This window comes from Talpa europaea, assembly GCF_964194135.1.
Source record: "Talpa europaea genome assembly, chromosome: 1".
In the NCBI taxonomy this organism is placed as follows: domain Eukaryota; kingdom Metazoa; phylum Chordata; class Mammalia; order Eulipotyphla; family Talpidae; genus Talpa; species Talpa europaea.
This window is the reverse complement of record NC_140073.1, coordinates 7,961,941-7,983,540: the sequence shown is the minus strand read 5'-3', so window position 1 is coordinate 7,983,540 and position 21,600 is coordinate 7,961,941. Positions and strand designations below refer to the sequence as shown.

At 38.2% G+C, this 21,600-nt stretch overlaps 2 protein-coding genes across 2 annotated transcripts; both read right to left on the bottom strand.

The window, feature by feature from the left end:
• Window positions 1-3,209: 3,209 nt before the first annotated feature.
• Window positions 3,210-4,154, bottom strand: LOC311170858 (olfactory receptor 5A1-like; the record flags this gene model as incomplete). The annotated part of the gene is made up of 1 exon (XM_084233327.1): window positions 3,210-4,154. The coding sequence occupies one exon, from the start codon at window positions 4,152-4,154 to the stop codon at window positions 3,210-3,212; it is 945 nt and encodes a 314-aa protein (XP_084089453.1).
• Window positions 4,155-11,041: 6,887 nt separating this feature from the next.
• Window positions 11,042-12,004, bottom strand: LOC311176251 (olfactory receptor 5A1-like; the record flags this gene model as incomplete). The annotated part of the gene is made up of 1 exon (XM_084241578.1): window positions 11,042-12,004. One exon carries the CDS (start codon window positions 12,002-12,004, stop codon window positions 11,042-11,044), a length of 963 nt encoding a protein of 320 aa, XP_084097704.1.
• Between the last annotated feature and the right edge of the window lie 9,596 nt (window positions 12,005-21,600).

Genomic DNA, 21,600 nt, shown 5'->3' with positions numbered 1-21,600 from the left:
TCTGGGAAGAGCAATGAAAACAGAATGGATGAAATAAAGGAAGAATCCATATTCTTGAAGATACAGATAGAAAAAGAACCACAAAAGAGGAAAGAGAGGAACAAAGGAAAAGGAATGAAAAAACAATTCTAGAACTATCCAACACCATGAGGAAAGAAAATATAACAGTCATAGGAATGATAGAAGGTGAAGAGAAAGACAGAGGGACTAAGAAAATATTCAAGGAAATAATCGAAGAGAACGTCCCGACATGAGTAGGAAATAAACGTAGACATACAGTAAGCTAGAACAACACCAGACTACCATAATGAAAAGAGATCTACAGCACAACACATAATAGTGAAGATCCAAAAGTATAAGACAAAGAAAATGAATGAGCTGACAGGGGAAAGAATCAGATAACCTATAAAGGAAAACCAAAGGCTGACATCAGACTTCTGTGAAGAAACACTACGGGCAAGAAGAGAAAGGAACAACATATTAAAAAATTTCAAGACAAAAAATGCCAGCCAAGAATACTTTATTCTGCAAAACTCTCCATCCTCTATAAGGAGAAAATAAGGTCCATCTAAGACAAAGAAAATCTTCAGAAATTCACTACTATTAAACCCTCACTCCAAGAAATATTACAAGAAGACTTAAAATCTAAGCATACAGAGGAATGAACTAGGGGAAATGAACAAGTTAATGAATGGAATAGATTTCAGACCACAGTGACATCTCCATGTGTAGTCATGTTTATGAACATGAGTTCCCTCTGCTTCCCTGAAGATTGCCTCCTTGTGCAGTGAAGCTGCAGAGGTGGGAGTAAGGGATTTTTACTCACTATTATGTCCCAATTACAGTAGACATGCTAAAGCTGCAAAATTTATCTCTTTTTAGCAAGTTACCAGGATTTCTCTAACATATATGAAATGGAATAATAAAATTGAATAACAATAATTGCATAAGTAACATGACTAAGCATTACCATATACCAGGCTCTGGGCTAGGTTACTTCATACCTAGTTCTTAGTTGTTTTGTCATTTTTGAGGAAGATCCAGTCATCTTCTCATTGTAGAGATGAGGACAATATTGGGTTGTTGGAAAAGTCATGATACATTTTTGCATGAAAAACAGAAAAAATACGTCATTACTTTTCTGACAACCCTTTGTGTATAAGAGGCTTGTTTAAAGGTACCTATCAACAAAGTGTGCTAGAAATGAGTTTACTAAACAGATTGGGTAAAGAAAAACCAGAATTTTTTTTTCATATAAATTTTTTTTATTTTTATATTCCCATACAATTGTGACCCCCTTATTTTGACCCCAATCTCTCCCCTCCAAAACCAGAATGTTTTAACCAGGTTTTGCTTTAGTCTCTATAATCCCAGTAGCCAATGCTTCAAAGTGATCATTTACAAAGCTGTGGTGGTTAGGGATTCCCTATGGTGATGGTTTATGGTTGAACTGGTGATGGGAATTTTACAAATAATATACCTGAGAGGAGAAACTATATAAACATACATTGTACAAAATTGAAAAATGATGTAAAATATATATAAATAAATATTTTTTAAGCTTTTTACTATAAACAATTGTTCTATTCAATATTCATTATTTAAAATGCTTACTATCAAACCAATATTAAACTGATATTAAATATAATAATAAAAATAAAATAAGACATTTAAAAGAATTATAGAAAGTGTCAATAAAATAAAAATGAGGGGCCTCCCCAGTGACGCAGCAGTTGAGCAATGGGTTGTGAGGCTGCCCGCAGCCTCTGCAGCACCAGTTTGAGCCCCAGTCACCAGTTGAGGGTCCCACACAGCACACAGACCTCTCCTGCTGCCCACTGCTCCCCTCAGCAGTGTACTTTGTCAGTCTACATACTCTGCTCCCTGCTCTGGCTCTGGTGAATTATCTCACCCCCCTGTGCTTCTGACTGTGCCCAATGCTTGTATAAATAAATAAATACATCTTAAAAAATAAGTAAATAAATAAATAAATAATACCCAAAAAAAAAACATGTTGCAGGATGGATTGTTGGTCCTGGAAAGAACATAGTGGACCTCAACATTCTGAGAAGTCTACCTGAGACAGGAAGATAGGTTCTCACTTCATGAGTAAACTAAAGAAATCATATTTATGCACAGATTAAAATGAAGTCTAAATGTTACACACATAGTATTGTAAAAAGGATGACACTTAGTACATGAACTATTGTCTGGAAAATAAAACAATCATTTAGTCAAATTTCTATAAATTCACTGGTTGGAGTTTTGGTTTCGTGGCACCCCCAGGGCTGCTGAATCTTCTATGCCTTGGTCAAACTTAAGGCCCTGGAAACCCAGGAGGCTCAGAGTTTGGGAAACTCAGGAGCTGCCTCTGTAGACACAACATGGCAACCATTATTTCTTAGTCTCAGTCTCCAGGAAGATTTCATGGAACACGAGCTTGTGCACCTGTGCCCAGAAGATGCTGCTTCTGGCTTCTTTCTACCATCAGAGTGTTTCCCCCAACTTTTCTCTAAAATGACCTCTTCCATGCTCTTGTCTGTTTTTCACAATTCACTTTACAAGGAGACTCAAGAATAAAGTACTGGAAACAAGTGTGCTAGGAATAAAAAGATGTCTCCTTTTTCTCCTACTCTTTCTCATTCTCCTCCTTCATCTTCTTCATCCTCATCCTCCTATCCTTTATTCTCTTTCTCAATCCCTCAATCTCTAGATTAAGTTTACAATGTGTTCATTTTCTCAATTTTTAATTTTTGCTATTTAATAAATATATTCTTTTACTTATTAATTGAAATACAAATATATAATATAATTAAAAGAATTTCAGAGAAGCAAGTACAGTTTGGGTAATAGCTTAGGGTTTTCTCCTTTAGAGAAATATCTATCACAACATCTCAACAACTGATTTCTCAAACACAGAGTTTATTTACATGAGAAAATCCGGGAAATGGGCTTTCAAGCAGCCTGCCACGTTGCAGCTGGTGCTCAGAGAGATCCCTGTGTGGATAGCACTAAGGACAAGGGCACCAGGAATCAAGTGTAAGAGTCTGACATTTTCTGCCTAGATAGTCTTGTGACCTACTATAGGACACTCATGTGTTCTTACTACTGTCAGCAATAAGGAGTAGAAATACCTGGTCCCATATTATTTTGTTTTGTTTTCCTATTTTTTGCTTTCTTTATTAATCTTACATTACCAAATGTTGTTCTTAGTGAGGTAAATGTACTGTCCTCTTCATCACCCTCTTGAGGGCCGCTTTGAACTCCTTGTTCCTAAGGGTATAGATGAAAGGATTTAACATGGGGATAATGATAATATAGAACACAGACAGAAACTTGTTCTGTTTTGTGGAGTTTCCAGAACTAGGATGCATATAAACACCCAGGGCTGTGCCATAGAAGAGAGTCACAACTGCCAAGTGGGAGGCACAGGTGTTGAAGGCCTTGACACTACCCTTCATGGTGGATATTTTAAGGATGGAAGCTGCAATGAAACCATAGGATAACAAAATAAAAACCAGAGAACCGCCAATAACAATACAAACTATAACAAAAAGGCTCATTTGACCAATGAAGGGATTAGAACAAGACAGGCTCATAATTTCAGTTATGTTACAAAAGAAGTGTTGGATGACATTTGGCCCACAGTAGTACAACTCAAAGCCAGTGATTGTTTCAATTAAGCTAGAAACAAAACCACACCCAAGGGCCCCAGCAACCATCTTCCAACAGAGCCCAGGCGCCATGATAGTCGAGTACTGGAGAGGGTTGCCAATGGCTACATATCTGTCATAGGCCATGACAGCCAGAAGGCAACACTCAGTCTGACCCATCCAAGCAGACACAAGCCACTGGGTGGCGCAGGCAATGAAAGAAATCATTTTTTCATCTTTGAAGAGGTCTGAAAGCATCCTTGGGCTGATGGAAGAAGTAAAGCAGATGTCTATCAAAGACAGCGCACTGAGGAAAAAGTACATTGGCGTGTGCAGGTGGGAGTCCATCCTGATTAGGGTGAAGAGACCCAGGTTGCAGAATAATGTCACAAGGTAGATCAGCAGGAAGACTGGAAAGAGATTAAGCTGCAGCTCTTTATCTTCTGAGATTCCCAGGAGAACAAACTTGGTCACAGACGTGAGGTTTCTGTCCCCTTCCATGGACGACCCACTTCACACCAACTGCTGAGAAAAGATGAAAGATGACATGGTTTCATTCTCAGAGAACAGAAAAAATTCTTTTCATTGTACTCTTTCAAGCAGCTGACTAAATATACAAACATGATTCATTGGTGCTCAGTGAATCTTGTGTCTTTGTATAATAACCAACCTTAAAGATAAGTTAAGTGGATAAATATTCTTACCCTCCTTATGGAATAAGACACAGTGGTGAGGCATCATCAGTACTCTATCCACCAAAAAATATTAATTTCATTTGTGCCACTCAAATTTACAATTACATGGCATTTGGGATTACACCAAATTAGGGTGACACGGTCCAATCTGCACAGGTGAAGATGATTACTTTAACTAGGCAGTCCCGTGTGACCCAGTGCTTGGAGAAGACCTTCCATCATGTGAAGCCTCAGTGTGAAATGAGGAGGTCCAGTAGGTGCATATTAAAATCACCTTCAGAATTAACATTCAGTTATTCTTTAATAAGGAAGGATTTACCATTTTATAAATGCTCTTTCTTTCACAAAGTCTAGAGGACACAAGAATGATATAATAGGAACTTGGAAAGAGTGACATGCAAGTAGTGCTTAGAAATGGATGTGACTGGACCAAATTTTTAACTATAGTAAGGTGCCCAAGATGATAGTACAGATTTGAAAGAGCTTCATTCTCCCTTCCTTGAACCTACACATTTGTCTTCATTAATACAGATATTTATAACTTAAATATCTGGGAAAGTGATTCTGGCTCTTCTTGGAGTTGGTGATACCTTTGAAATTGGTTGAAAACTCTGACCCTTCTCCCGGCAAAGCCACCATCAGCCCCTGTACATGTCTTGCTGGAGTCTCAGTGACCACGGAGTCCACTGTCACTTCCAGGGGTAAGACTCATCCTACAAAAGACAGTCACTTGAGCTTATAAATGTTAGGTTGTGTAGACAATGGATATAGAAACTAGGAAAGTGAGGCAGGATCTTGAAGCCTTTTCTCCTTCACTGGAGTCAGTAGAGTAAAATGAAGACTTGCATCTCTGAGCCAAATACCAATTCTCTTGCCGCCCACAGTGAGTGTCAGCCTGATGGGAAACAGCTGTCCTTGTCTCCACTGGTCTTTTGAAAGTCTCAGTTGATTCCAGCTGACATATTCTCTTAGTTCCTAGATGGAAAACCATAATGTGGAAGAGTTAAATATCAAGTACTGGAGAAATTGTAGAACTTGGTCCAAACATTGGCCCTCACCCCAGAGTAATACCTGACATTAATCTTGTCTCTGAGGTCAGGGAATTTCGATAAGGAATTTCTATAAGGTGGGTCAGGAAGACACCACTGTGGCGGGGAGGGAAGGGAGTGAGAGGGAAGCACTGAAGAATACAAGTGACCAAGTATCACACTCCTTGCTCCCCACAGCTCCTGCTAGGAGGCTTACATGGCTGTGGAGACAGCTCACAATCCTCTTAATTCTAAATCTTGCTTCTCACCTGGACCAAGATCCCTCCGGAATACACTCTTCTTATCCAATTGAAATAGCGTCTTTCTTTCCTGAAAAATGTTCCAGGATGGACCCGGTTGACACCAGGATGGGAGCTGTGAGCCATAAAACAGGTTATTCACTGGCACCAAGAGAGATGCTCACAAGTGGGGAGTCCTCTAACATTTATTATCAAGGGCATCAGAGTGACGGGGAAAGACAATTAGGTGGAGGGAGCTCTCCTGGCACCTGCTCTCTGGGGTCATGTTCCCTGGAGCTTTGGTCATGGCTAATCTGCCCATTTTTCCAATTCCCTTCTGGTCCTTTCTTCCCCATAGCTCTGGCATAGTCTCATGGTTATAGACTTTGTTTTAACAAACTTGATATAATTAGAGCTGGAAATATCTCTGCATTGTCCCATGTCATATATTTATTTTCCAGGTAAGGAAACAGCCCAAGATGGCACAGTGACTTGCTACATAACTTCATAAAAATAAATGAGATATGTGGATACTCTGCTTACCAAACACACACATTTTAAATATAGTAATACATGCATTTTATCATTTCCCTGACCTGAGCTAATCATTATAGCAGCCCTATGAACAATATGTGTGTTATTCCATATTCATAAAACAGGAAGTTGACGCACGAGAGAATGCTATAAAACTATTTTCAGACAGGATACCGACTGCCATGGTACCAATCACAGCCAATGGTGTCAGTCATTCGGGTTGGATTTGACTCTTTCACTTACTGGTTGTGTGACCTGAGCAGATGAGCCCTTCACATCTCATTTTATCACCTATGAATTGAGCTGGCATCAGATACATCTTCAAGTCACCATAATAGAAAGAGTCCTACTAGGTATGTCTGTAAAGTGCTTATCAGAATGCATATTATACTGGATGCTTTCTAGTAATAAAAGTCCCCATAGAATTTCCTTCACCTGTGCACCTGATTAGGGATCCAGTTTAGTTTTAGACAAGGCCCCATTCTTGCTTTTGCTACCACAGCCAATCTTACTCCCAGGGAGAAAGTCATGGTTGGGGCAATGACTTCATTTTTTTATTTAACAGCTGCTAATAAGTTAGTTTTTTTATTCCCCCCGAAAAGTATTATAATTTAACCTTTAACTGAACACATTCCTTTTCATAAGAATAAAATAGTTTGATTTTATAACATCTTTCATTGAGTTAATATTGGTTGACATAATTGTTTGAATTATAGGAGTGCTAGATCCCTCCTGCAGGTGTCGCTGCCACAACTCACCCACCACCAGATTCCCCATAGTCCACACCATAGACCCTTGTGCTCCCACCCCACTGTGTTCTCTTTCCTCTCTTTCTCTCTTGCCCAACCCCGATTTGGCCACCAATCCACAATCAGATTTCAAGGAAACTGAACATATTCTTAAGATAATTATAAAGATGTTTGCTAAAGGTCAAATTTTGGATGCTCCAGCCAAGCGATGAAGGACATTTTTCACGTCAGTAAGAGCTATTGTTCTCCATAAGTCACACTTGTGACATTCATAATGATAGTAGCTACGTTGGGAGGAACGTAGCAGAATTCAATATGCTTCAATTCTCGAGGTGAATTGGACATTGGATCTCACTTATCATCTTTATATGGCTATAAACAAATTAAATCTATGCAATTCTAGAGGTAATGTGTTCTATAAATATGGATGTATTACAGATACTTCATAAACAATTTTCTAAAGAAAATATTATTTGTACATTGTCTGTAATTTCTTTGGGTTGAACTATTAGTCTGTGTACTCCCCAGTCTCTCTATTCCCTGGTCTAAATGAAGGCCCTGAAATCTGAGAGAGGCTCAAGGCTCTTGGACTTGGATTACACAACCTGAGACAACATGGCGGCCATCATTTCTGAGTCTAGCAGTTTCTAGGAAGCGTCCATGTGACATGTTCCAGACCCTCATGTGCCCAGAATTTGATGAATTTTACTTCTTTATAGCCTCAGAGAATCTCCCTAATTTATATTTTTCAGTCTCTCCTTGCCTCTTCCATTCCTCCTCCGTTCTATTTTTCTCAGTTCACTTTCACAATGGGGGAAAGTTCAAGGAGTAACATGGTGAAAGGTGGTCATTTCACATTAAGTCCACACCAGTCTTTGTGTCTCTCCTCTTCTCTCTCGTCACCTCCTCTTCATTCTTGCTTACACACAACCGTATTTGCACACTCTCCTGTTCTGTTGGTAAATTAAAATTGTAAAGGATTTCATTAAAAATAATTTTCACATAATTTTAATCATAAATCATTGTTATTTAGTTATAATAAATGATTATTAATTAAATATAAAGAAATATAGAAAATCAATGAAATGAACAGTCTATGTGGTCTATTCAGTTATTGGAATTTCTCTGCATCTGGTAACTACCAGTACCTCTGTTCTCAAAACATAAGATTTATCACATGGTTCTACTATGACAACAGGCTTTTTAATCTGGCTTCATGGTCTACACCACCACAACAATCACATCTCTTGGATCGACAACTAACATGATGGCATCATCCATCAAAGATGGGGTTTTCATTTCATCTTGCTACCTATTACAAGATTGACAAAATCACTTACATATCTCATCCTATGTTCCTTACAGATGTTAAAAAAATCCACTCCAAATATCATCAGGACTGAGATAAATGTGTCAGTTACCCTTTATCAGGATACTGAGAAACTCTATAGTCTTTGTTCCTCATTATAGATAAGGGTTTACATAGGGTGAAAAATAACACAGAATACAGTCAGAACCTTTGTCTGTTTCTTGGAGTGAGGGCACGAGGATGCCCATGCATAGAGAGGGCTGTGCCACCCAAGAGAATCAAAACAACCAGGTAGGAGGCACAGGTAGTGAAAGCATTGGCACTACTTCTGATGCAGGGTGTTTTCAGCATGGAAACTTCAGTGGAACCAGAGGAAAAAGATGGCAAACAAAGACCCAACCACATCAAAAAACAGATGTAAAGTAACAGAATCATTGTGCTGTGGAGGTATTGAAGCAAGACAGGTTCATAATCTAGGATAAATCACAGATGAAATGCTGCGTGGTGTTTGGCCCCAATCATAGAGATGAAAACAAGTGACTGTTTGAACTAAGCTACCAATAAAATCAATGAGAAATGCACATAAATTCAAAGCATGAGATAGTTTTCTTTTATTTATGGTTTATTTGTTAGTTGTTTTGGTCCAGTGACTTTTGACATTAGGATAACTTAACATTCACTACCAAGAGTAAATTGAAAGACAGGAGCTTTAATGAAGTAGAGTCCACAGAATGGAAGGTGGAGAAAAAATGGTCAGAAGAAAAAGTCAAGGATCCATGTGTGTAGTAGATTTCAGACCATGGTAACATCTCCACATGTGGTCACTTGTATGAACTTGAGTTCCTTCCATTCCCCTGAGGACTGCCTCCTTGTTCAGTGAACTGCAGAGGTGGGAGTAATAGCTTTTTACTCACTATTATGAGTAGATATTCCAAAGATGCTTATTTTGTCTCTTGTTAGCAAGTTACCAGGATTTCTCTTTACATACATGAAATTGAATAATTCAAAATGACTAATCACTTATTGCATAAGTTAACATTCATTAACTATGACCATACACCAGACTCTGGGTTAAGGTTTTACATGCTACTCTCAGTTAAATAATGTGTCATTTTTGAGGAAGATGCAATTATTCTTCTCATTGCAGAGATAAGGAAAATATGTGTGTGTGTAGCTTACATGAGGGCACCTATCTACAATGTGTGTTAAAGATGAGTTTACTAATTGCAGATCGATAATTAAAGAACAGATTCTTTTAACCACATCTTGCTTTAGTCTCTGCAATCCCACCTGCCAATGCTTCAAAGCCATCAATTACAAAGGTCATCTTGGATTGTTGCTACCTGTGAAGAACATGGTGTACTCAATATTCGCAGTGTTCTACCTGAAACAGGGAGATTATTTCTCACTTTGTGAATAACCTAAAAAGATTACATTTATACTTGAAGGTACACGAAATCTAAATGTTGTACACATAAAATTTAATACGTGTGACTCTCAGTCTATGAACTCTTGTCTAGAAATAAACTAATCTCTTAGTCAATTTTCTATAAAATCCCTGGTTGGATTCCAGTTTTCTGTGGCCCCCCAAAGTCAGCCAAATCTTCTGCTTCTTGGTCAAAGCTAAGGCCCTGGAATCCCAGGATGCACGGATCTTTGAGGACTCGGACTCCGTTCTGTATCTGTAGACACAACATGGCACCCACCATTTCTGAGTCTGAGTCTCTAGGAAGCATCCACAGAACGTGGGCTGGGTGCATCTGTGCCCAGAAAATGATGCCTCTGGCCTCTTTCTTGCCCCTGAGTGTTTCCCCCATGTTTATTTTTAAATGTTCCCTTCCTTTCCTCCATCTCTTTTTCACAATTGTATTTAAAAGGTGACTTGAGAATAAGGTAGAGGAAACAGGTTTGGGGGGAATAAAAAAAGACCCATTTTCACCATCTCCTCTTGCTTCTGCTCTTCCTTCTAATGCTCCTCCTTCTATTCCTGCTTCCTCTCTTTCCTCTTTCTGCTTCAACTGTTTTCTTCTTCTCCTTCTCCCTCTATGTTTCTTGCATCCTCCCTCAATTTCCAGGATTCAGTTTATAATGTGTTCATTTTCCCAATTTTTTTAATAATAAATTTTATTTTTATATTCCCCATACAATTGCAACCCCCTTATTTTGACCCCAATCCCTCCCCTCCTGCCCCATACTCCCGATAGAGTGTCTCTGGTTCATAGTTTTTTGTTGATTTTGATTTTCACTTTCTTATAGTTACTCATTTTCCTGGTCCCTTATTTAAGTTTTCTAGATTCCTGCTATGAGTGAGACCATCCGGTATTTTTCTTTTTCTTTCTGGCTTCTTTCGCTGAGTATGATCCCTTCCAGCGCCATCATGTTGCTGCAAATTGCATGGAACTTAAAAATCTTTCACTTCTTAATTGAAAAATATATGCAAATAAGTTTAAAAAATTCAAGGGAGAAAGAACAGTTTGTGTGTCTTCCTAGGTTCTTCCAATTTCTCTACATACAATATCTATCACAACTTCTGTTCTCAACACAGGGTTTATCTACATGGTTCTAATCATGGAAACGGGCTTTCAAGCTACCTGTCGTGTTGGAGCTGCTGCTGAGAAAGATCCCTGCATAGTGACCACTAGGCATAACAGCACAAGGAAACAGAAGCCAGATTCCATACCTCTGCTGGATAGTCTTATGACCCACAAAAGGACACTTACAGATTTTTTACTCTGTCTTTTGCTAGGAGTGGAAATAACTGGCCCATTATTATTTTTGTTTTGCTTTCCTATTTTTTTTCATTTTCTGTTCATGTAACATACCAAATATTACTCTTAATGAGATAAATGTGTTGTCCTCTTAAGCACTCTCTTGAGGGCATCTTTGATCTCCTTGTTCCTAAGACTATATATGAAAGGATTTAACATGGGAATAATGATAACATAGAACACGGACAGAAACTTGTTCTTTTTTGTGGAGTGGCCGGCACTAGGATGCATGTACACAGCCAGGATTGTGCCATAGAAGAGAGTCACAACCACCAGGTGGGAGGCACAGGTGTTGAAGGCCTTGGTGCTACCTTTGACAGAGGATATTTTCAAGATGGAAGCCGCAATGAAAGCATAAGATAACAAAATTATAACCAGAGAACCTAAAACAACAAAAGTCATTATCAGAAAAAGACTCATTTGACTGATGAAGGGATTAGAACAAGAAAGGCTCGTAATTTCAGTTAAGTTACAGAAGAAATTTTGGATGACATTTGGTCCACAGTAGTACATCCCAAAGCAAGTGACTACTTCAATTAAGGTTGAAATAAAACCACACCCAAGGACACCAGCAACCAGTTTCCAACAAAGCCCAGGTGCCATGATGGTCAAGTACTGGAGAGGTTTGCCAATGGCCAAGTATCTGTCATAAGCCATGGCAGCCAAAAGGCAACACTCAGTCTGCCCCATCCAGGAAGCTACAAAACACTGGGTGGCACAAGCAACGAAAGAAATCATTTTTTCATCCTTTAAGAGGTCTGCAAGCATCCTTGGGCTGATGGAAGAAGTGTAGCAGATGTCTATAAATGACAGGGCACTGAGGAAAAAGTACATTGGTGTGTGCAGGTGGGAGTCCATCCTCATTAGGATGATGACACCAAGGTTCCAGAATAATGTCACAAGGTAGATCAACAGGAAGACTGGAAAGAGACTAAGCTGCAGATCTTTATCTTCTGAGATTCCCAGGAGCACAAACATGGTCACAGATGTGAGGTTTCTGTTCTCCACCATGGACCTGCTTGGAAGCATCTGCTGAGAAAGGCAAATACCATGTGATCAAATTTATGTGAATCTGAAAAATGACTGAAGTTATAAAAACAGAGAGAATGTTGCAGGCTCCAGAGACAGGAAGTGGGTATGGGAGAAACGGGTGACAGTGGTCAAAAGGTACACTGTTCTAATTATAACACAAATAACAAGTGGGGAAGTCACCAAAAACAAACAAGCCACACTTACCAATACTAAAATGTTGAAAGTTGCTAAGAGAAAAGACCTTAGCTCCTCATAACTGGGTGAGAATTTTGTGAATACATGAGGTAATAGATGTTATAAATTTATATGGTAGTCATTTTACAATACACACATATTTCAAAATACTGTGTTATATGCCTTACCTCTAACAATGCTAATGGTAAGCTATATCTCAATAAAATTGGGGAAATTTTACTTTTGATACCTTCTCACACCTATAACTGTTCCCATTGGCTTAAACTCACTAAATATGTATGATTTACTCATACAGAAAGACCCCCAAGCTATATATATGTAAGAAAATTTATGCACACATTCCAGTACACAATAACTGTGTGTATGACTATTACCATCACTATTACCATCACTGATTGCCCCCAGTTGACTATGAAAGTCAATGGTACCCAGAGCTAGTGATTACAGAGATGCTAGACTTTACTGGCTATTTGGGAGAAATTGTCACACATCATCATCTGGGCAGACCTTGAGACATCATTTTCTCTTGGCAGATGCACTGTCAGACCTCACATAGAAGCGAGTCAAACCATAAAGATAAAAGCCACATAAATTATCATCTATTCAGGTTGCCACAGTTAGGTTCTCCACCTGCATTTATTGTGCTGCTTCTCACTTGTGCCAGACTCCTACAAACACTGTAAGGATTAACAGCCCATGAAACAGTCAGCTGTATCCTTAACAGCCTTTAAAGTAAATGTAACAACTTATTAATTTGTTATTTATTTGTACTGAATTTATTTTTAAGGGAAATGTGTACCATATAATGTCAAATTTTTGATCAATCAATGATACTAATATTTTTTGCTGATTACATATATTTACTGGTAGCAAGTGCACTCATAACTAAAAGTATTCTGCATGACCCACCACTACCAAATAAGAGTATGGGTTGTGAGTTGTTTCACTTATCATGAGAAATTTTACCTTGTTAAAATTTGCAAAGCTAAATGAAAAAATCTGAATACACTCACTCTTATGATAAATTTTTGAATGTGTTTCATTTCCCAAGAAATTATAGAGAAGGAATGTAGACTATATAAATATTCACTGGCGGTTTCACTGTGAAGACCTAGCGATCAAAACCCTACCCATTTTTACATTCTTAGGATGCAGTGAGTTTAGTTGTTTGCACAGACAAATAAACAATTTATAAAAAGTCAAGATGTGTGGAATTAAAAATACTGATGTGATATGAGAAAATTAGATAAGATGGTAAACCCAATACTGCCAATATTTACAGTGGGACCCTCAAGAATCAGTGTACACCCTTGCTATTGTCTTCAGATCCTAAGGACCTCTAAAGATAAGAATAGAGTTAGAGTTTAAGAATTCAAAACCCAATGGCAATGCACATGAGCTTTGGAATATCTTTTATGTAGGGACAGGTTTCGTTCTTACTATACAGAACTGAAGCCATGTATTTAAAGGGAAATCAAGTCAATATAATTATTTTAAAACAGATTCCTTAAGGGCATAACAAATGAGTAGATCCTTGGGATGGATAAGTTTGGAAAGTATAGACAATGCAGCTTGGAACAAAGGGATTTCATGAAATTCAGTACATTACTGTTTTTAGTTCAGCACTCAATTGTTAAAATTTGCAACATTTCCATATTTACAGAAACCATCTCATTAGGTTCTAGATGACATATTATTCCCAGTCATATATAGAAACCAGAATGTGGCAGACACAATATCAAGTCCTTTAGAATTGCAGAACTACATCAGCCCTCACCAGAGAGTAATAATTGCCATTATCTTGTCTCTGAGTTCAGGAAATTTCGATAATGGGGAACAGTTCCATGAGAAGACACCACTGTGGAGGGGATGGAAGGGAGGGAGAGGGCAGTGCTGAAGATTAACAGTGACCAAGTGTCACACTCCTTGCTCCCCACAGCTCCTGCTAGGAGGCTTACACAGCCGTGGAGACAGCACAAAATTCTCTCTTATTTCTAAATCTTGCTTCTCACCTTGACCAAGATCCCTCAGAAATACACACTTCTTGCCAAACTGAAATGGCGTCTTTCTTCCCTGAAAAATGTTCCAGGATGGACCTGGTTGACTCCAGAATGGGAGCTGTGAGCCATGAAACAGGTTTTTCACTGACAGCAAGAGAGATGCCCACAAGCGGGGAGATCTCTAACATTTATTATCTAGGGCAGCAGAGTGAGGGGAAAAGACAATTAGATGGAGGGAACATCCAGGTACCTGCTCTCTGGGGTCATGTTGCCATGGCGATTTGGTCACACTAATCTGCCCCATTTTTCCAGTTCCCTCCTGGTCCTTTCTTCCCCATAGCCCTAGCATAGTCTTATGGTTATAGGTTTGTGTTTTTTTTTAAAAAAAACACATTTTGAGTCATTAAAAATTGAAAGGTCTTGGAATAGTTCCATACATACATTTAATATCCAGGTAGTTCATTGAACCAGAGGAACTACTGATTTTGCCCAAGATGACACAGCACTAGATAAATAACTTAATAACAATAAATTTACTACGTGGACGCTTCTTGCTAAACAAGCATTCACAATTTAAATATACCAATATATACATATTATCATTTCCCTGATGAGAATTTATTATCATAACAGCCCTGAGAATAATAACTTGAGGCAAGAAAGAATGCCATAAAACTACTTTAAGACAGGGCACCCATTCCCAAGGTAACAATCACGGGCAATGGTGTCCGTCAATTGAGGTTGGATATGACTCGTCCCTTTACTGGTTGTGTGACCTGAGCAAATTAGTCTCTCAAGTCTTTGTTTATCACCTATGAAAGAGCTGCAGTCACAGTTACTTCATAGAGTCACACTTCATGAAGAGACTCCAATTAGTAATGTCTGAATAGTACCATTCAGAGTGTGTATTACACAGGATGTCTTCTATTAATAGAAGCTGTCATTCATGCATTCTGACACAGTTTGTTCCAAATAGTGCTGACTTACTAATTCTTCCTTAAAACATCTACTGTGATCATTGGCACAAACCATTATTTCTTGGTTGTTTTCGAAATGGAGCTCATCTACCTGTTGTGATTAGTTTTCGACATGTTTTGCATGGTCTACTTCAGCCAATCTTACTCCTGGGGAGAAAGTCATGGATGGTGCAATAATTGCATTAGTTAATATAAAACCTGCTAATATGCTAGGTTGTATAGGCCCCCAAAAGAACTATAACTTGACCTTTAATGAACATATTCTTTATATAAGAATAAGACCGTTCTATTTTATAACATCTTTCATTGTATTAATATTGGTTGACATCACAGTTTAAATTAAGGGAGCATTGAATCCCCCTCTTCAGGTGTTGCTGCCACAGCTCACTCACCTCCCGAGACCCATAGTCCACCTCAAAGACCTTTATGTTCCCTCGTATTCTGTTCTTTTCTCTCTCCTTCTCCCTTTCCCAACATGTTTCATTGCCCCCCTCCCATGAAAAGCTTTCAAGGTAACTGGATATTTTTTAAGATAAATATAAAGACCCTGCCCTGCCCTGTGTGTATATTTGTGCTGGTAGAGGGAGAGCCAAGCAGCCACACAAAGAGTGGCAACCATTGGTGAGAGTGCCCATCAACAAACGCACAACATCAAAGTCCACGCAAAACCCAGAGTGGCATTACTGACCCCACCCAGCAATGCAAGTGTTGGTGCACAGGGAAAGGGAGTGCCCAGCAGCCACACAGACAGCTGTGTCCATGGAGGAGAGGGGGAGAGTGCCCATAAGCCCATTCACTGCATCACAGTCCTTGCCTAGCATGACTAAGCCAGACACAGCCCAGCCCTCAGTCCCTACATCCCAGTGGAACACCCCAATGACATGCCCAGTGGCATGGTGGCCCTGCACATAGAACAGAATCAAAAGCAAACACCAGAGAGAAAGAAAAATACAAGCAGTCAAGCACACCCTTTGGGCAACAACACACCACAAAAAGATACTCAGCCCCAGAAATCAACAACATGGAAGAATTTCTCTGCGTGACTGATAAAGAATTCAGAATCGCCATAATTTAAAAACTTAAAGAAAAGGAAAAGCACAATATGAGAAATACAATCAATGAGCTGAAGGATAGAACTGAATCTTTAAATTAGAAAATAAGGGAAATGCAGAATGTTAAAAGATTAATCATGGAGCTAAGGAATTCTGGGTCTGGGAAAAGCAATGAAAACAAAATTGATGAAATGAAGGAAGATCCATATTCTCGAAGATACAGATAGAAAAAGAAACAAAAAGAATAAAGAGAGGAAAAAAGGAAGAAGAATGAAGAAACTCTTCTAGAACTATACAACACCATGAGGAAAGAAAATATAACGGTCATAGGAATGATAGAAGGTGAAGAGAAAGACAGAGGGACTAAGAAACTATTCAAGGAAATAATCGAAGAGAACGTCCCGACATGAGTAGGAAATAAACGTAGACATACAGTAAGCTAGAAGAACACCAGACTACCATAATGAAAAGAGATCTACAGCACAACACATAATAGTGAAGATCCAAAAGTATAAGACAAAGAAAATGAATGAGCTGACAGGGGAAAGAATCAGATAACGTATAAAGGAAAACCAAAGGCTGACATCAGACTTCTGTGAAGAAACACTACGGGCAAGAAGAGAAAGGAATAACATATTAAAAAATTTCAAGACAAAAAATGCCAGCCAAGAATACTTTATTCTGCAAAACTCTCCTTCCTCTATAAGGAGAAAATAAGGTCCATCTAAGACAAAGAAAATCTTCAGAAATTCACTACTATTAAACCCTCACGCCAAGAAATATTACAAGAAGACTTAAAATCTAAGCATACAGAGGAAAGAACTAGGGGAAATGAACAAATTAATGAATGGAATAGATTTACGACCACAGTAACATCTACATGTGTACTCATGTCTATGAACGTGAGTTCCCTCTGCTTCCCTGAGGATTGCCTCCTTGTGCAGTGAAGCTGCAGAGGTGGGAGTAAGGGATTTTTACTCACTATTATGTCCCAATTACAGTAGACATTCTAAAGCTGCAAAATTTATCTCTTTTTAGCAAGTTACCAGGATTTCTCTAACATATATGAAATGGAATAATAGAATTGAATAACAATAATTGCATAAATTAACATGACTAAGCATTACCATATACCAGGCTCTGGGCTAGGTTTCTTCATACCTAGTTCCTAGTTGTTTTGTCATTTTTGAGGAAGATCCAGTCATCTTCTCATTGTAGAGATGAGGACAATATTGGGTTGTTGGAAAAATCATGATACATTTTTGCATAAAAAACACAAAAAAATACATCATTACTTCTCTGACAACCTTTTATGTGTATAAGTACCTTGTTTAAGGTTACCTATCAAGAAAGTGTGCTAGAAATTAGTTTACTAAGACAGATTGGAAATTAACAACCAGAATGTTTTTCTTATAATAAATTGTATTTTTATATTCCCCATACAATTGCAACCCCCTTATTTTGACCCCAATCCCTCCACTCCCACCCCATACCCCCGATAGAGTGTCCCTGGTTCATAGTTCTTTGTTGATTTTGATTTTCACTTTCTTATAGTTATTCATTTTCCTGGTCCCTTATTTAAGTTTTCTAGATTCCTGCTATGAGTGAGACCATCCGGTATTTTGCTTTTTCTTTCTGGCTTATTTCGCTGAGCATGATCCCTTCCAGCGCCATCCATGTTGCTGCAAATTGCATGTGTTTATCTTTTTGAATGCTGAGTAATATTCCATGGTGTATATGGACCACATCTTCTTGATCCAGTCATCTATTTTTAGGCATTTGGGCTGTTTCCAAAGCTTAGCTATTGTAAACAGTGCTGCTATAAACAGAGGGGTGCAGGTGCTCTTTGGAATTGATGTTTCTGTGTCGTTTGGATAAATACCTAGGAGTGGAATTGCTGGATCATATGGAAGCTCTATGTTTAGTAGGTCCAGAAATCTCCACACAGCTCTCCATAGTGGTTGGACCAGTTTGCACTCCCACCAACAGTGCAGAAGAGTTCCTTTTTCTCCACACCCCCGCCAACATTTGTTGTTGCTAATTTTTTTAATATGTGCCATTCTCACTGGTGTAAGATGGTATCTCATGGTAGTTTTGATTTGCATTTCCCTGATTACAGGTGATGTTGAACAGTTTTTCATATGTCTGTTGGCCATTTGCATTTCCTCTTCAGAGAAGTTTCTTTTTAGCTCTTCTGCCCATTTTTTGACTGGATTATTTTCTTTGTTGTTGTTGAGTCTCATCAGCTCTTTGCAGATTTTTGTGATCAGTCCTTTATCATTAGTGTTGGGTGCTAAAATATTTTCCCAGTTGGTGGGGTTTCTCTTTGTTTTTGTTATTGTCTCTTTTGCTGTGCAGAAGCTCTTTTATTTGATGTAGTCCCAGCTGTTTATCTTTACCTTCACTATCACTGCTTTGGGTGATGTGTCTGTAATGATGTCTTTGATGTGAATATCACGTAGTGTTTTGCCTATATTTCCTTCTATGTATTTTATGATTTCAGGTCTTATGTCTACTTCTTTAATCCATTTTGAGTTGGTTTTTGTGTATGGTGTGAGGTAGTGGTCAAGCTTCATTCTTTTGCATGTAGCGACCCAGTTTTCCCAGCACCATTTATTGAACAAACTTTCTTTGCTCCAATGCGTAGTCTTTGCTCCTTTGTCAAAGATTAGTTGACCATAAATCTGTGGGTTTATTTCTGGATTTTCTATTCGATTCCATTGGTCTGTATGTCTGTTCTTGTTCCACTACCATGCAGTTTTGATGATTATGGCTTTGTAGTATAGTTTGAAGTCTGGGAGTGTGATGCCTCCATTCCCTTCTTTTTTTTTTTTTTCAGGAGAGCTTTGTCTATTCGGGGTTTTTGGTGATTCCATATGAATTTCATCAATAATTGTTCTATTTCTTTGAAGAATGACATTGAAAGTTTGATTGGAATAGCATTGAATCTATATATTGCTTTTGGTAGGATGGCCATTTTAATAATGTTTATTCTTCTAATCCATGAGCTGGGAATGTCTTTCCATTTCTTTGTGTCTTCTTCTATTTCTTTTAACAGTGTTTTATAGTTTTCTTTGTATAGGTCCTTTACCTCTTTTGCTAGATTTATTCCCAAATATTTGAATTTTTTTGTTTCCATAATAAAAGGGATATTTTTTATTTCTTCTTCTTCAGATTTATTGTTTGTGTATAGGAAGGCTACTGACTTTTGCTTGTTGATTTTGTATCCTGCCACTTTACTGAACTGATGATGAGTTGAATTAGTTTTTCTGTGGAGTTTTTGGGTTCTCTGTGTATATTATCATATCATCTGAAAATAGTGATAGTTTGACTTCTTCTTTTCCTATTTGGATTCCTTGTATGTCTTTCTCTTGTCTTATTGCTCTGGCTAGGACTTCCAGTATTATATAGAATGTTTTTTTATATAATTTTTTTTTATTTTTATATTCCCCATACAATTGCAACCCCCTTATTTTGACCCTAATCCCTCCCCTCCAAAACCAGAATGTTTTAACCAGGTTTTGCTTTAGTCTCTATAATCCCAGCAGCCAATGCTTCAAAGTGATCAGTTACAAAGCTGTGGTTGTAAGGGACTCCCTATGTTGATGGTTTATGGTTGAACTGTGGCAGGAATTTTACAAATAATATATCTGAGAGAAGAAAGTACACAAATATATATTGTACAAAATTGAAAAATGATGTAAAATATATACAAATAAATATTTTTAAACTTTTTACTGTAAACAATTGTTCTATTCAATATCCATTACTTAAAATGTTTATTATCAAACCAATATTAAACTGATATTAAATATAATAATAAAATTAAATAAGATTTTTAAAAGAATTCTAGAAAGTGCCAATAAAATAAAAAATGAAGGACTCCCCAGTAGCACAGCAGCTGAGCGCTGGGTTATGAAGCTGCCTGCAGCCTCTGCAGCACCAGTTCAATCCCCGGCTACCAGGTGAGGGTCCCATATGGCACGCAGACCTCTCCTGCTGCCCGCTGATCCCCACAGCAGTGTAGTTCTTCAGTCTGCCTGCGCTGCTCCCCGCTCTGGCTCCACTGAATTATCTCACCCTCCTACGCTTCTGACTGTGCCCTATGCTTGTATAAATAAATAAATAAATCTTTAAGAATAAATAAATAAATAATACCCAAAAAAAAAGATGTTGCAGGATGGATTTTTGGTCCTGGAAAGAACATAGTGGACCTCAACATGCTGAGAAGTCTCGTGAAACAGGTAGATTAGTTCCCACTTCATGAGTAAACTAAAGAAATCATATTTAAGCATGGATTGACATGAAGTCTAAATGTTACACACATAATATTGTAAAAAGGATGACACTTAGTACATGAACTATTGTCTGGAAAATAAAAAAATCATTTAGTCAAATTTCTATAAATGCACTGGTTGGAGTCTAAGTTTCTGTGGCACCCCCAGGCCTGCTGAATCTTCTGCTCCTTGGTCAAACTTAAGGCCCTGGAAACCCAGGAGGCTCAGAGCTTGGGGAACTCAGGAACTGCCTCTTTAGACACAACATGGCAGCCATCATTTCTTAGTCTCAGTCTCCAGGAAGATTTCATGGAACATGACCCAGCTGTACCTGTGCCCAGAAGATGCTCCTTCTGGATTCTTTCTAGCATCAGAGTGTTTCCCCCAACTTTACTCTTAAATGAACTCTTCCATGCTCCTGTCTCTTTTTCACAATTCACTTTACAAGGTGACTCAAGAATAAAGTACAGGAAACCAGTATGCTGGGAATAAAAAGACATCTCCTTTTTCTCCTACTCTTTCTCATTCTCCTTCTTCATCTTCTTCATATTCATACTCCTATCCTTTTTTCTCATTCTCACTCCCTCAATCTCCAGATTAAATTTACAATGTGTTCATTTTCCCAATTTTTAATTTTCACTATTTAATAAACATATTCTTTTACTTCTCAATTGAAACACAAATATATAAAATAAGTAAAAGAATTTCAGAGAAGAAAGTACAGTTTGGGTAATAGCTTAGGGTTTTCTCCTTTAGAGAAATATCTATCACAACATCTCAACAACTGTGTTCTCAAACACAGAGTTTATCTACATGAGAAAATCTGGGAAATGGGCTTTCAAGCATCCTGCCATGTTTCATCTGCTGCTCAGAGAGATCCCTGTGTGGATAGCACTAAGAACAAGGACACCAGGAATCAAGTGTAAGTGTCTGACATTTTCTGCCTAGATAGTCTTGTGACCTACAATAGGACACTCATGTGTTCTTACTACTGTCTGCAATAAGGAGTAGAAATACCTGGCCCCATATTATTTTGTTTTGTTTTCCTATTTTTTGCTTTTGTTATTAAGCTTACATTACCAAATATTATTC